Source organism: Rousettus aegyptiacus, unplaced genomic scaffold (assembly GCF_014176215.1).
Source record: "Rousettus aegyptiacus isolate mRouAeg1 unplaced genomic scaffold, mRouAeg1.p scaffold_m13_p_13, whole genome shotgun sequence".
NCBI lineage: Eukaryota > Metazoa > Chordata > Mammalia > Chiroptera > Pteropodidae > Rousettus > Rousettus aegyptiacus.
In genome coordinates, this window is record NW_023416288.1 from 2,776,914 (window position 1) to 2,793,264 (window position 16,351).

At 37.3% G+C, this 16,351-nt stretch overlaps 1 protein-coding gene across 8 annotated transcripts in view; it reads left to right on the forward strand.

Moving 5' to 3' along the window:
- SRPK2 (SRSF protein kinase 2) overlaps positions 1 to 16,351 on the forward strand; it is a 196,345-nt gene that overhangs the window by 113,923 nt on the left and 66,071 nt on the right. For all 8 annotated transcript variants that reach the window (XM_036231065.1, XM_036231061.1, XM_036231059.1 and 5 more), the window contains one exon: positions 15,518 to 15,669. In XM_036231065.1, coding sequence (XP_036086958.1) covers positions 15,518 to 15,669 — 152 coding nt within the window. The remainder of the gene's footprint in view (positions 1 to 15,517; positions 15,670 to 16,351) is intronic.

A 16,351-nucleotide genomic window follows, 5' to 3' on the forward strand; every position in this document is an offset into this window, starting at 1 on the left:
TAGCTACTTTGCCCCACCACTCACCTCCTGCTGTGCTGCCAGGTTCCTATCAGGCCACAGAGCAGTACAGGTCCTTGGCCCGGGGGTTATGGACCCTTGCAGTTGAGGAATCTTCTCATGTCAGTGACTGTGGTTCCTAAGTCTTTCCTGTTCACATCCGTTTCCATTGTCTGCCATCTACCACTTACCCTCCGCGCTCCACCAAGTCCACTGGTGAGCAGCCACAGATTTAGTTTCACCAGAAAGTTGGGCTCAAAGTATTTCACAGCTTCCAGTTGCTGCCTGGTAGTTAGTTATTCCATTGTTTAGGCTTTCCTTCTGGCTCTAGTTGTGTGACTTTGAACACATTATTACCCACCCCCCTGCTCCTCATGATCTTCAACTGCGAAAATGAGGTGAATAATAGTACTTACCTCAGAGTAGTTTGAGTATTAACTTAATAAGTGAGTTAATTATGAGTAGAGTGCTCAGAATAATACTGTTATTCAAGAGTTTTCTTTTTAAAAATATTGTTATTTTAAGTAATGTATTTATTGCCAGCCTGGAGATATATATTCAGTGTTTTGATATACTCAGATATTGATCAGTTTCTTATGATTCACCATTTTCCCTTATAATTTAGACCTTCTTTCCTAATAATTTGTCTTCCTGAAATATAGAAGTTTATAAGTTTGTAAATTTATATTTTTATAAATATTTATGTTTAAAGAAGTTTTCTTTAGAAGAAGTCAGTGGGAAACTCAAATTTCTGTTGAATTCAAAGTGTTTTTATTTGCTTTATGTATATGTTATTTTCTTTAGCCAGGTATACAATGAGAATGATGGTTATTAGCTATCAGTACTTTGATGATCTTAAAATACCATTGTTTGACCTCCTTTCTTTCCTTTGAGAGGTTTAGTGACAGTGCAGTTGTCACTCCTGTATAGAATATCTGACTGTATTTTCCACCCTACTTTTTTCTCTTTGTTTTGGGGTTCTTTGTTTTACTGTACTGAGGATTTCTCTTAACTGGCACACTTTACCCTCTTTGAATCTGAGACATATTGCCTTTATCAAACAAATCTGGAGAGTTCTCAGCTATTATTTCTTTATCCTTGTGCAGTGTATCCTAGATGATTTCTTCAGGTCCATCTTCCAGTCTCTTAATTTTAAGTCTCCCCCACCCCATTCCTCGGTCATGCTTTAATTTCCTTTATTTCTGTCAACATTATGAACATACTTTATAGTATGTTTTATAATATTAGTATCAGAAGTCTATTTTTTTCTCTTTATTCTTTTTTACTTGCTCATTGAGTAGTATGAAAAAAAATTATTAAGTCACATTTGCCCAGTCTTAATTGCTAAGCGGTTTTCCAAGGAGCCCTGATTGAGGGTGCATTTCCCCTAAGAAGATTTGTTTTCATTTCTTCCACGAGCACTGGGATAGCAGTGACCCAGAAGCACTTAATTTCTTGGCTTGTGGGGTTTCCATTATTATAATCATAATTTCAAATGCTAACTCTACATGAAGGGAATCTTGAGTTGCAAAATCTCAGGGCAGATTCCCTTTCCTCCCCAGTCTGAAGAAGTTACATGTATGGTATCCCAAGTCTGACTAAGTGGCTGACTGTAGGTGCCTGGTTCTTCTTTCTCTAGTTCTGTCCCTTCCTAGAGCATCCTGTCCTTGGATACCACTTCACTTTGTTGGAATCCTAACCTTCATTCACCTTATTCTTAAACCCTGTCCCATTAGGATTGGGCTTGGTGGTGCTTCTAGAATCTCTCTCATTTCCCTAGAAAATGTTTTTCTAATGGCTTCATCAGGTAGCCACCAATCTTTGAAAGATGGCCACTCTTAACAGTAATAACACCAATATGCTTCAGTGACTTCGAATAACTGTGTACACAATTCCCACAATAAGGTTGGCGTTAGGGCTAATTGAAACAACAGTCTTCAAAAGGAAGCTGTTTATCTAAAATTTAAGAATATAAATGAATGAAATTGTAAAGTTTCAGAGAGGCGGAATGTATTGCAGAGGACTAACAAATCTTTAGGTGACTGGAATTCCATGCTGGCAGTTGTAAATTGTGTTTTACCTACGAGGGAAACACTTTTTTAAGATGGGAACAGCTTTATTGTGTAACACCCATTGTGTGGAACCCTGGTTTACAAGAAGTTCTTTGAGGACTAAGCTAAACTTTGTCTGTCAAAAAAGACCTAGTTGGAACAAGTCAGGTGTTATTGGACAACATTTATTAAGCAGTTTGCTTGCTAGTCAATTGTTTTTTTACTCGAGTGCACTTTATTTTCTCAGGCAAGAATGCAGCAAAGATGGTGTAAGGGTGATCTTTAAACTGAGCCGAGTGGTGAGGTAACTCATCCAGAAGAGGGCTGAGGCAGCCAACATTTCAGGAGGCTCCTCTGGTTTAGGCCTAGGACGGGAAGGCATGCGTGGTGCAGTCATGGTGCTGGAGATTATTGTAGGTGGTGTTGCCCAACGGTTCGTGGAGATGGCTTGTGCAGGCTTTTTTGGTGCACTTGGCTTCTTTAGATTCAGTGGTAGTCCATTGTCACACTTTCCTGATTTTGTGGAGAGAAACTGTAAGAGCAAATCCTTGAAACACTGGTCCTTCTAGGAGCATAGCGTTCAGTGCTCTGGCTAGTCCTTGCTGCAGCAGAAGGAAGGCTGCCGTCATGGTGACTCATGGGGGCTGGGTTTACTCTTGAAAATTTAAAAATTTATGTTAGACATATTTTTCTTCAAAGATGATATTAACAGCAATACAACCCATTTTGTCATATTGCCTTGTGAGAACTATGTGGTCAGTAACAATAGAGATCCTTGTGAAACTTAAATCTCTTACCTAATGATTATAATATACATGGGTGTAGAAGTGGAGGGGTTAAGGTGATGGAGCTGATGCTGACCTTTGGATTAGGACACTCACAGATGAATGGAGAGGCCCAGAGGTCTGGTAGCAGCAGCATTCTGTGTGATCCATCAGGGTGTACTTATTAGTCACCACTGGAACGCTAAGGAAACATTCATTGTAACTATACACCAGAAGGGTGGGAAGGTGAGGATTAACCTTTATTGACTGCCTAACACTGCACAGTTGCTGTACCAGGGAGTTTATGTTATCAATTATCATTATCACAACACTCTGACCTTCGTTAGAGGCCCAGAAAAGTTGTCACTGGCTTGAGTTTTCCTGAATTTTTCAATGATGGAACCCGGTATTGAAACCTAACCAATAGCCTTTCTACCAGAAAGTTGCACATGGTTTGCATTTTGACTTTTATCCTAACTCTCCAGTTCTGAAATAGAATTAGGTGTGACTTGCCCATGCCCTAGATAGTTTACTATGTTGTTCTTTAGTAAATTCTCCCTGGTGCTGGGGATGGGGATGTTAGGGGGTGGATTGGTTATAGATATGAACCACTTTCCCAGCATCTACTTTTTTCCCCCCTTATTTTCTTTTCCTGTCCTTATAAATTAATTTGTTTCAGTAGTCATACACATACTACTAAATTGAAAAAGTAGGAAAGGAGTATAGGGAATTTTTGAAAAGTTAATTCCTTTGAGTCATTGAGTTTCTTTTCCTAGAGAGAGCTATTGTCTGTTTCTTATTGTTCCATCCAGAGACATTCTGTGAACATGAGGCACATGCTTTGTGTGTAGGTAAACCCAACAATACATGCAGCACACAGATGCTCTGCACCTTTGTATTCATTAGTGAAATATCTTCATATTAGTACATAAAGGATGGCCTCATTTTTATGTAACCACTTTATGAGAAGTAGTTCACAATACTATATAATTTACTAATTTAAAATGTACAATTAAAAGATTTTTCAGTATATTTACTGAGTTGTGCAACCATCACCAACCACCTAATTTTAGAGCATTTTCTTCACTCCCCAAAGAAATTCTGTACACTTGAGTAGTCACCCCTTTCCCCCTCCCTTCCTCCTAGCCATAAGCAGCTACTAATCTACTTTCTGTTTGTTGTGGGAATTACATACAAATGGATTCATACAATAATAATCTTTAGTGACTGGCTTCTTTGATTTACCTGAATGTTCCCAGGGATCATCCATTTTGTAGCATCTGTCAGTATTTCATTTCTTTTAATTGTCATTCTTTTGAGCGATATTCCATTGTATGGATATACCACATTTTTATTTATCCAGTTATCAATTAATGGACATTTGGATTATTTCTCCTTTTAGCTATTATGAATAATGATGCCATAAACATTTATGTGGTTTTGTTTTGATGTATGTTTTCATTTCTCTTAGATATATATGTAGGAGTGGAATCGCCGGGTCATATCGTAACTCTTTTTAATGCTTTGAGAAACTGCCTAAGGCTTTTCAAGTCTTTTTCAAAATGACTTCACCATTTTCTTTTCTCATAAGCAGTGTATTGAGGGTTCTAATTTTTGCCATCACTTGTTTAAATACCTGACTTTTTTATTATTGCTATCCTAGTAGGTGTAAAGTGGTATCTCATTGTGGTTTTGATTTTTATTTTTCTAATGGCTAATGATAAACATCTTTTCTAGTTTTATATAGTTTTAGTCTTTAACATTTAGGTCTTTGAACTATATGAGTTAATTTATGTGTATAGCTTGAGTCGGGAGTCCGGCTTTATTCTTTTGTATGTGGATATTTAGTTGTACCATCACCATTTATCGAAGATAACTTTTCCCTATCAGATGGTCTTGACATCCTTTGGTACCCTGGTCGAAAAATCAGTTGAGCGTAATGTGAGGGTTTATTTTTTGACCCTAATTCCCATTGATTTTATGTTCATTTTTATGTCATTGTTATGTCTATAGTCACACTGTCTTGATTACTATATCTTCAAAGTAAGTTTTGAAGTCAAGAAGTGTGAGTCGTCCAGTTTTATTCTCTTTCAAGACTGTTTTGGCTATTCTGGGCCTTTGCATTTCCATAATAATTTTAGAAATGTCCTGTTATTTTCTGCAAAGAAGCCAACTGGTATTTTGATAGGGATTGAATTGAATTTGTAGGTCAGTTTGGGGCTTACTGTCATTTTAACAGTATTAGGTTTCCAATCCATAAACATGCAATGTCCTTCTATTTATTTAGGTCTTTTAAATTTTCTTTCACTAATGTTTGGTTTTCATAGCATAAGTTTTGAAATTTTTTTGTTAAATTTATTCCTCAGTATTTTATTATTTTTATGCCATTATGAATGGAATTTTCTTAATTTCATTTGCCTCATTACTTTTAGCAAGAGTTGTGTTATGCACGTGCAATAATTTATCATATTATCAAGCAGTACTCTTTTGATGGACATTTAGGTCCCAGTATATTGCTGTTTACACACACTGTCACTGAGTTTATCAGTAAGATGAATTCCAGTAATGTGGTATGTTGAGCCCTAAAGGGTGTTCATATATTGGAATCATCTATCAAATTTAAAGTGGATATACCCTCTCTATTTATCATCTTACAGTTTATTTTAAAACTTCCAGTAGTGGGCTGTATAGAAAACTGTTCCAAAGTCTTTTCGGTTTATCTTACTTATTAAAAATAATATGCTAGAAGAGGTTCACGCTGCTAAAATATAGCCTTGAACAGTACTGTCCAGTAGAACTTTCTGTAATGACAGAGTCTTCTTTATCTGTACTGCTCAGTATTGTAGCCACCATCCATCCATCCATATGTAGTCACTGAGCACTTGAAATGAGGCTACAGTGACTGAAGAACCAAATTTTAAATTTTATTCAGTTTCAGTTAATTTGGCTAATGGCTATTGTATATTTATAGTTACTTTCAGATTTAAAGTTTGTGGAGGTTTGCAGAAGTCTTGTCCAAAGTGGTACATTTTGCATTATTTCCTGAGTAGCATGAGGCAATCATGACTGGTTATGGTAAGTTTCATCAACATACAGGTCTTAGTAAACAATTTTTTTTGTAGCAGTATAACCTACACACAGCTGGCTTCAGAAGGCCTACAGAGCTTTTAGATAGAAGCACATATTGGTCCTTAATTTGCTAGTTCTTATTGTATGTGTTATTTCATCCTGATGTAAAAGGTCAACTTACGTGAAGTCTTTATACATGTATTTGAAATTAATGAATTTATATTGATATTTATAACACGGGTCATTGCCTGTAGATCTAGAGCCAGGAAGTCTAGATTCTATTGATGGCTTGAATAACCTTGTACTTCAGCTCGGAAGGTGGCTCTGCCCTTGTCCCTTTCATTCCTCATTTTTCCTTGGCACTTAAACATGCATGGAACTGAAGTAACTACCAGCTGCTTGCTCATGATCTCTGCTTCTATTTGCAGCCCAAACCTTTGTTTTCTAGCTATAGATTCTATATATCAAGCATTCTACTATATTTCTACACTGCTGGGCATCCTACATGTTCCTCAAACTCAGATGAGCCAAAACAGAAGTAAGTTTTCTCTGAAAACTCTTCCTCCTCCTCCTCCTCCTCCTGTTTCTGCTCCTCTGTTCTTTATCCAAATTAATGATTATACTATCTTATTACCAGAAATATAGGAGACAAACATCCACCTCCAGTAAATAAATTACCAGGTCCTGAGTTCAGGTTTTCATCATCTCTTCTCTGGACTCATCACTAGTTTCCTTGCTTCCAGCTTTTCTCCTTTTTACCCATTCTGTACACAATTCAACATGTTCTTTGCAAAAAGCAAGTCTCTGATGCTAAAATTGCATTTCCGTGACTTCTATTTGCCTTAAGGATAGATCGCAGACTCCTTGGAACTTTAGATCATTCCTCGGTGAGGCTTTGTGCTTCTGGTCACCCTGTTTCCTGGGCCTTGTTTTCACATGCATTTCTTTCCTCCTTGCTAGACCGAGCCTCCTTCAGTGCTGGGTCCCTTTGTGCAGTGGTATGCATCCTACATGTGGTAGACACCATTCTGAGTATTTGTGGAATCAGTAGGTGTCATTTTACATACCTTTGAACTCTTTGGTGTAAACTTCTCTGCCACATCCCACAGATGTTTTATAAAATATTAACAGTACCCGTGGCATAAGATGTAGCCATGACATATATGTGTTGCTAGGTGATTAAGCCATCAACTCCTGTGTTGTCTAAAATGTAGATTAACCGGTTTACTTACATCTTCACTAACTTTTAGTTGGCTATGTTTCATATTCTAAAAAACAATGCAGTTTTAGAAAATGGGAAGTCTGAAGTATCTGGCTTAGAATTATGATTGATTCTGTTGGAATTTGGGGAATAAATTTTTTTTTTAGTATACCTGTCTATGCCCCAAAGAGAATTGACTCCTATTCTTGATTTATCCAGCTTCCTTAATTCCTCTGGCCAATTCAATTATTAAAAAAAAAAAACAAAAAAAACAGATCTCACTGTCAAGGCCAAAATCTGATAATTTAACATGAATTAGTCTACTACTTATTGAGAACTTGACATCTCTATTTATTTTTTGTTACTGCATAACAAATTACACACATATAGCAGCTTAAAACAATATCCATAGTTACCTCACAGTTCTATAGGTCAGAAGTTTGGCCTGCACAGCGTGGCTGCATTCTCAGTGGATAGAAATCTAACTGTTGGCAGAGGCAGCAGTTCTCATTTGGGACTCAAAGCCCTCTCCCCAGATCACTCACTGGTCATTGGCAAAACTCATTTCCTTGCATTAAAGTCCTTACTATCCTTCCAGCTGTTGTTTGGGGACCTCTCTCATTCCTAGAGCCCCCTGCAGTTCTTGCTCTACTGCCCTCTTGGGCAGTTTTCACAGCCGTATATTTGCTTTTATCCAGGCCAACTAGAGCACATCCTTTTGACTTCTGTGACTAGCCAGAGGAAACCCTCTACTTGTAAAAGGCTCATATGATTAGGTCAGGCCCACCCAGTGTAGCTTCCCTGTTGTCATATAACAATTACTAACAAGAGTGATCTTGGAACATTCACAGGATCTACTCAGAAGAAAAGGGAATTATACAGGGGTGAAGGTCATTGGGGCTAATTTAGATTTCTGGCCACCACAGCAGACACTTCACATTTAGGTTTGATTTGTACAAATCGTAGACATTCTCTTTTTATTAGAGAGGAATATACGAATCATTATGGCCTTTTCCTCCCCAGCTGCCTGACTGTACCAGTGTTACAGCAAGCCTTTTTAGGGGAAGCTCTTTGTAGAGAAGGTAAATATTGGTGGGTTCTATCCTTAAGTAGTATTGCTAGATTGCATATTTCTTAGGCTAACAATTTCCACCGAGAGAGGGAGAATGAGAAGGAGGGAGGAAAAGAGTGAGTTTTAGGTTTAGATGGTGGACATAGGGAAGAAAGAAAATGAAATCTGACTTTATGTGAATGTCCCTAGAAGACTACCTGGAGCAATTCATTTGAACTCTTTTTCTTTATATTTTGGTTAAAGATTAATTGAATGAATGAATTTTTAAAATTGTATCAGTTGCCATTTAGGCTGATAACAAAGGAAAGGACTTTTCCCTACTCTGCCAAATATGAAGTATACTACTTTTCTCTCTTCAAAAGAAGTAGCAGCTAGAAGGAAATCGGAACTCCCATCTGGTTGTCATGGCAGCTTAGAAGAGATGGCGCATACATTTTGTTAGGGTTATCCAGTTTTTATTTTCTGATAGAGCAAATATGTATGAAAACTGTGAAGTAGGTAAGCATGATAAAACCTTTTTAGTATTAATACAATATTTAGTATTATATTACTAAATAGGTAAGCATGATAAAACCTTTTTAGTATTAGTATAATATTTACAGAAATATTTCATCTTTTAAAACTGCATTGTTATAGGAGCCCTGTTTGGGGGTAATGATTAGAATATTTAGTTGTGTTTTATGTAAGGCAAAATAAATATAATTTTTTGTGAAAAACATAAACAACTAGTTGGAATTTTGCTTTGTAAATTTTTATTTCAGTCTCTGAGGCGGTGTATTTCTTGTTATGTTGAGAAATAGTCTCAGATTAGTGCCTTGTGTGATTCTGTCTCCTTTTTATAGAACTACATATTTCTCTTCACTGTGAATGTGGCTGGGGCAGTCGTACATGTTTAAATGTAAATGTAGCTATTTTCTTTTTTTTTTTTTCAAGCATATACATCATTAAGATATAAAGTGGTCATCAAAAGATGTTATATAGTTGTATAGGCTTTTGTGTTTTTTAGAAAAAGCCTTTTGAGGTGTAACTTAGAATACAATTCACATGTTCAAAGTGTACAATTTATTTTAGTATGTTCGCAGTGTTGTGCAACCATCACCTCTTAGAACATTTTCATACCTCCTAAAGAAACCCTGTATCTAATAGCAGTCAATCTTTATTTCTCTCCTCTTCCTCAAACCCCAGTCCTAAGCAACCACCAGTTTTTGGCTATGCTGGACATTCTGATATAAAATAGAGTCATGCAACATGTGGTCTTTTGTGGCTGGCATTTTTCACTTAGTGTAATGTATTCAGGGGCGATCCATGTCATAGCTGAATATTTTATTGCTGAATATTATTACATCGTAAGGATATACCACATCTTATTTATCTATTTATCAGTCGATGCACATTTGGGTTGTTTCTCCTTTATGTCTGTTTGAATAACGCTGCCATGAACATTTTTGCACAAGTTTTGTTGGGATGTCTGTTTTCATTTCTTTTGGGTTGTGTACCTAGGAGTGGAATTGTTGGATTATATGGTAACTCTAAATTCAGACTTTATAGGAACTGACAGATATTCCAAAAGAGCTATGCTATATTATACTCCTGCTATAACGGATGAGATGTCCATTTGTCCCAGGACCATTCCTTCATCAGCACTGCTTGTTGTATCTTTTATTGTTGTTGTTGTTCCTTCATCCTCAGCAATACTTGTTATATCTTTTGTTGTCATTGTTGTTGTTAATAGCTATCCTATGGGGTGCGAAGTGGTGTCTCATTGTGGTTTTGATTTCCATGTCCAAAATGACTAATGATGTTGAACATCTTTTCATGTGGTTACTGATCTTTTGTTTATCTTCTTTGAAGAAATGTCTGTTTTAGTCCTTTTCCTGTTTTTAAATTGGTTTGTCTTTCTATTGTCAAGTTTTAAGAGTTCTTTTTATATTCTAAATAAAAGTCCATTATCAGTTGTATGGTTTGCAGATATTTTCTTCCATTCATTCTTTGGGCTTTCTTTACTCTTTTGATGATGCTCTTTGAAGCATAAAAGTTCTTAATTTTGATCAAGTCCAGTTTGTCTGTTATTGCTTATGCTTTTAGTGTCATATCTAACAAAGATTTCCTAACAGAAAGTAATGAAGATTTACTTGTAATTTTTTTCCTGTAAGTTTTATAGTTTTTATTCCTTTACTTAGGTCTTTAACCTATTTTGAATTAGTATTCATATATGTTACAACTTCTTTTTTGTGGCTACAGATATCCCAGGACCATTTGTTGAAAAGACTAGTATTTTACCATTTAATCGTGCTGGCACCCTTATTGAAAATATTTATTCCCCCTCCCCCCTGTGGCTTCTTAAGTGCTTCTAGTAATTCGTACATGAGATAACTTCTTGATGGTTTTCATGAGATTAAATTGAAGTATAGTTTTTAACCTGTTGATATATTTCATGAGTATATATTTGGTGAGATAACTTGTCGCTTATTGATCTTTTAAACAATTGAGATTTAACCAGGCTTTGAAGTACTGTAGAAGCCACCAGAAACCACTTTGAAGAAGCCAGCCTTAAAGATGGTGTGCCATTATTCTCTCTTGCATGTATCTGCCCTAAGACATATTTACCTGTATTTCTCCTAGGTGGTAGACAATAACAAGAAACAGATGGGATGAAAAAGAATCAGTGATTGGGACTATAACATTTGGCACTTACATTGTACTGAATCTTACCATGATGAATCGAGTGATTTGAGAGTTGGCAATAACTGGCATGAAGCAGGTTACTAGGAGAAGCCTTTGAAAAAATAATCATTGGTGTTACCAGGAATCTATCTGTATTTTGAGGCCAACCTTTTTCTGGTGTCGGTGAATCTGAGGTGTCTAGAATAATAGTTCTATCCAGTAGAAATATAATGCCAGCCTCTGAAGTATTCTAGTAGCCATGTTAAAGTAAAGAGAATCAGGTGAATTAAATTTTAATAATGTATTTCATTATGTTCAAAACATTATTTCGACATGTAATAAATACTGAATTACTAATAAAATATTCTACATTTTCCTGTACTAAATTTTGGAAATCCAGTACATAGTTTATACTTATAGCACATCTCAGTTTGGACTAGCTACATTTCAGGTGCTCGGTACCCACACATGGCCAGCGGCTACCATGCTGGACAGCACAGTTCTAGAGGTTTTGATATGATAGCCAATTGAAAAACTACACCAACATTACTCAACCTTCTTTATACTTCAGGAAACCCCGATTCATCCCTTTAACTTGATAGAAGTGGCTTTGAGAGGAGCTTCCTACTTGCCTGTTCAGTGCACCCCTTTACTGGTGGGATGCTCACTGAGATTGGGGGTCTGAGAATTCTGTTAAGTGACATGGGAAACTCACTAAATGGGTAAAGAGTAATCGAGAGACATTATGAAGATGGTACTTGAGCTGTGAATTGGAATCTCTTCCCTCTTTTCACAGATACAGTCTACTCCATTGTAGTAAAGCTATATAAAGAAAATATTACTAGTGCAGTGATTCTTAAATGGGCATGACTTTGTCCCCAGGCATTGGTCATTGTTTGGACACATTTTTTTTTTTCCAAATGCAAGTTTATTTATTATTTTTTTCATACTATATATAAATAATTTTTTTTTTTAACATTTGATTTTTTTATTTTCCCCCTTCCTCTGGTAACCACTAGTCCATTGTTCATGTCCATGAGTCTCTGTTTGTCCTTTTCATTTGTTGCTTTTAGGTTTATATCCCACATATCTGATATCATGTGATTTTTCAACCTTTTCTGTTTGGCTTATTTCGCTTAATCTGATTATTTCAAGGCCCATCCATGTTGTTGCAAATGGCAGTATTTCATCTCTTCTATGGCTGAGTAATATTCCATTGTATATATGAACTACAGCATTTTAGCCAATCATCTATCATAGGACGCTTCGGTTGCTTCCATGTCCTTGCCACTGTGAATAATGCTGCTATGAACATTGGTGTGCAGATATGTTTTTGGGTATGGGTTTTCAAGTCTTTAGGGGTAAATACCCAGTAGAGGGATTGTTGAATTATATGGTAGGTCAATTCTTAGTTTTTTGAGGAACCTCCATACTGTTTTCCATAGTGGTCGTACCAATTTGCAGTCTCACCAGCAGTGTATGAGAGTTCCTTTTTCTCTGCATCCTCTCCAGCATTTGCTGTTACTTGTCCTGTTGACTATAGCTATTCTGACAGGTGTGCGATGGTATCTCATTGTGGTTTTGATTTGCATTTCCCTAATAGCTATCAATGTTGAGCATCTTTTCATATATTTGTTGGCCATTTGTATGTCCTCTAGGAAGAAGTGTCTGTTCAGGTTCTCTGCCCATTTATTGATTGGATTTTGTTGTTGTTGTTGTTGTTGTTCATATGAGTTCTTTGTATTTTGGAAATTAGGCCCTTATCGGAGGTGTTGCTTGCAAATATATTTTCCCATTCGGATGGTTGTCTCTTTATCTTGTTGATGATTTCTTTTGCTGAGCAGAAGCTTTTTAGTTTGATGTAGTTCCATTTATTTATTTATGCTCTTACTTCCCTTGCCTTTGAGGTCAAATTCATAAAATCCTCTTTAAGGCCCAGGTCCTTGAGTTCCTCTCTTTTCTTTTATGCATTTTATTGTTTCAGGTCTTATATTCAGGTCCTTAATCCATTTTGAGTTAATTTTGGTGTGTAGTGATAGACAACAGTCTAGTATCATTCTTTTGTAGGTGGCTTTCCAGTTTTCCCAGCACCACTTACTGAAGAGGCTCTCCTTTCTCTACTGTATATTTTCGGTGTTTTTGTCAAAAATTATTTGCCTATATAAATATAGGTTTATTTCTGAACTCTCGATTCTGTTCCACTGGTCTGTGAGTCTGCTTTCTGCCAATACCATGCCATTTTGATTACCGTCCCTTTATAGTATAACTTGAAGTTGGACAGAGTGATGCCTCCAGCCTCATTCTTTTATCTCAGGATGGCTTTGGCAGTTCGGGGTCTTTGGTACTTCCATACAAATCTGATGATTTTTGTGTGGACACATTTTTGGTGGTCACAAATGAGGGATGTATCTGGCAGCGATGCAGTGAGGGTGTTGCTGACATGTAGTGGCTAGAGGCCAGAGATGTTGATAGCATTCTACAGTGTGCAAACAGCCCCCACAACAATGAATAATCTGGCCCAAATGTCAGCAGTGTTGAGCATAGTATGCCCCACACTGGTAAAATGAGACCCTCCAATTCTTCTCTTTTCATTAATTGTTACATGGTTTCTATAGGGAATATATTGTTTTTTCTTGTAAATGTAGAGAATCTCTCTCTCTCTCTTTTTTTTTTTTCCTTACAAAATTTCTAACTAAGAAATAGCCAACATTCAAAGTATTTCTGATGGAGCAAATTTGTCAGACAGGTTCTTCCTGCATCGCTGAGGAATGTATCTTAACATCCTCTTGCCCTGGGGAAGTGGGGAAGCTGTCATAATCCCTCTCTTGCCTCCTTCCTTCAGCCCTGTCTTGCCCGGGACCATTCTGCTTTCAGTAAAGCCATGTATGTTGAAAAGAAAACGAACATTTGCAAAGCTGCCTGAAAGATTATTGCATTTGATGAGGTCCATTGGTAATTTGGGATGTATTCTGGCTGCGATGCAGGTGTTCGGTTGTGATTATTCCCTTCCAGTGCTCCCATTGGGAGGAATGGTTAACTCTGTTAGCACCACCATGTTCCTCATCTCTGCTCCCCAGGGAGGTGGAACTTTAAGTCTCCATAAATTCATTTTTGCTCATATACATTCTTTAAGTAAGTATCTAGTCATACATACCAGTGTTTGCCCTTAAGGTTACCAGTGGGATGTGATCCCCACCCTTCCTCATGACTGGTGGTGTCTCTGCTGCCTTTCATCCCTCCTCCCCACTTTGTTGCTTGTAGCAGTTTCAGTTTTTGGTGGCACACCACATAAATGAGCTGCAGCTAACTTAGGCTAAATGCAATGCAGTAAAGGCTATTTGGGGCTTTTAGCTTGGCAAGAATTCAGTGGTCCACTTTAGAAAGGGGGCACTGGCTAGGGCAGCTCCTCTGGCTCTGCCTCTTACTAGCAGCTATGTATGAACTTCACGCTGTGACAGCTGAGTTAATCAAGGTTCCAGGTCTGGAAAGTGAGCCTTAGGCTGGACTACAGCAAGGAGAGAGAGGATCTGGAACTAGCCTTCTGTTGTACAGGGAATAGCAGTGTCTTAAAAGTTGAAAGGAAACATGAATAGTGGGCAGGGCAAAAAAATGGCAGTTATCTTAGCGCTTAGGGGATTCTCCTTGCTCCCCAAACTGGAGACTCCCTGCTTGCCTTGCTGAAACTACCTCTGGGAAACACATTCGTCAACCTGACCCCTTATCCCTACACAGCCAGGGCTAGCTCATTGTTAGGGCCGCTTACAGCTTGAGAGATGTGCTTCTCCCACCCAAACTGAGGCGTTTAGGTTCAGGTTTTCCCATTGGGACATGGTTAGAAATAGCAGTTAAATTTTATAGTAAGTGAAACCTTGATTTTTATAGAATTACATAATGATTGCTTCTAAGCAAATGTATTTAAAATGTCTTTGAGTTATTCTAGATATCTGAAAGAAGGTTTACATCTCAAGATTTTTTATTTTTATATTTTGTATTACAGGTTTTCCTGCTCTTTGTAAAAGAGTGTACTCAATTTCATTTAGTCTTTTTGTGACAATTAAAAATGGTAATGCAAACCTTGCGTTAATGTATGAACTGTATTTGTATTTTACCGACAGTGAGTGTTTTCTTTAATATCCAGTTTGGGGCAGTGTTCTTGGTAAACAAGGTTGATACGTAACTGGATTCCTTAATGAAAATAACCATATATCAGCTGCAGTTCATATCAGTCAGCTTTTATGAGTTATCCAAGAAATCTAACCACATTCCTACTATTTCTTTGGTAAAAGAAATTCAGATTTTTAAAATAACAGAAAATAAGCCCCTTTATAAGTTCAGGGCTGCTTTCATCTGTCTTTTTATGATCTCTGTGGGATGTATTTGGAAATCTTGGAGGGATACTCTTTTATTTCACTCACATTTCATAATATTGTTAGACTGTAAAAAATATTGAAGCTTTAGGTGAAAACGTACCTGCAAAAATATATATATATTTTTTTAGCTAGTGAGGGTAGTTTTTCTTTCTGGCCTGTATATTGAAACATTATTTGAAATTAGTTAAAATGGATGAAATGACATTAACCAGCATTTCTTCTTAGTGTGTCATAGGCTTTATTTTTTCTCATATTAAGAAACTCTCAAGTGTGTCCATAATGCAAAATTTACTTCTAAGTAAATAGGGATTTTTCTTTTGTTGTTGCAGGCCGGAGCCTCAGCAGAAAGCTCCCTTAGTTCCTCCACCGCCACCTCCACCGCCGCCGCCGCCTCTGCCAGACCCAGCACCCCCAGAGCCAGAGGAGGAGATCCTGGGTTCAGACGATGAGGAGCAGGAGGACCCCGCGGACTACTGCAAAGGTGTGTTTGCTCGTCTTTTCCACTGAGCCCATCCCATGATTTGTTGGAGCAGTGGACAAGAGGAGTTAATGATGCAGACTGCTTGGTCTTTATTATATTAGCCTCATGGTGTCATTATCATTTTAAATTCTTAGATCATTAAATATAGAATGATACCAGAAAATGTAAGTGACGTCAGGAGGAAAATTATAAGATAAAATATGTACATATGTATGTGCACACATACTCAGGGTACTTTCTAGAGGATTTAAATCTGCTGATTGAATTAAAGATAGTATAAAAAGCATAAGACCCATCCAAGAAGAGCATAGAGAGTAGAAGGTACCAGGTGTCTGTTGGAGCCAGTTTTACTGTCGTTCACTGCATTTGGCTTTAAGTTTTGTGATCCCCAGAGTCTAACAAGGAACTGCTCCTTACTCTGTATAGCATTGAATTACAGTATTCATTGTCTGTGGAAAGAAAGCCTGCCACTCTGTTTATAGAGACAAACTTTTTCCTAGCATTGTACACAACAAAAAAGACATTCTGTGGGTTCTGCCATTGTGCAATGTAGTGGATTATGTTTTCAGCTATGGTTTCACATAAGACAGAAATTATTCAGTTGGAGTGCTCTTGTATTGAGGCTTCATAAAGACCAGGAGCATATAGTTAAACTCTTAAAAGGCAAGCATGTTGTCGTGTG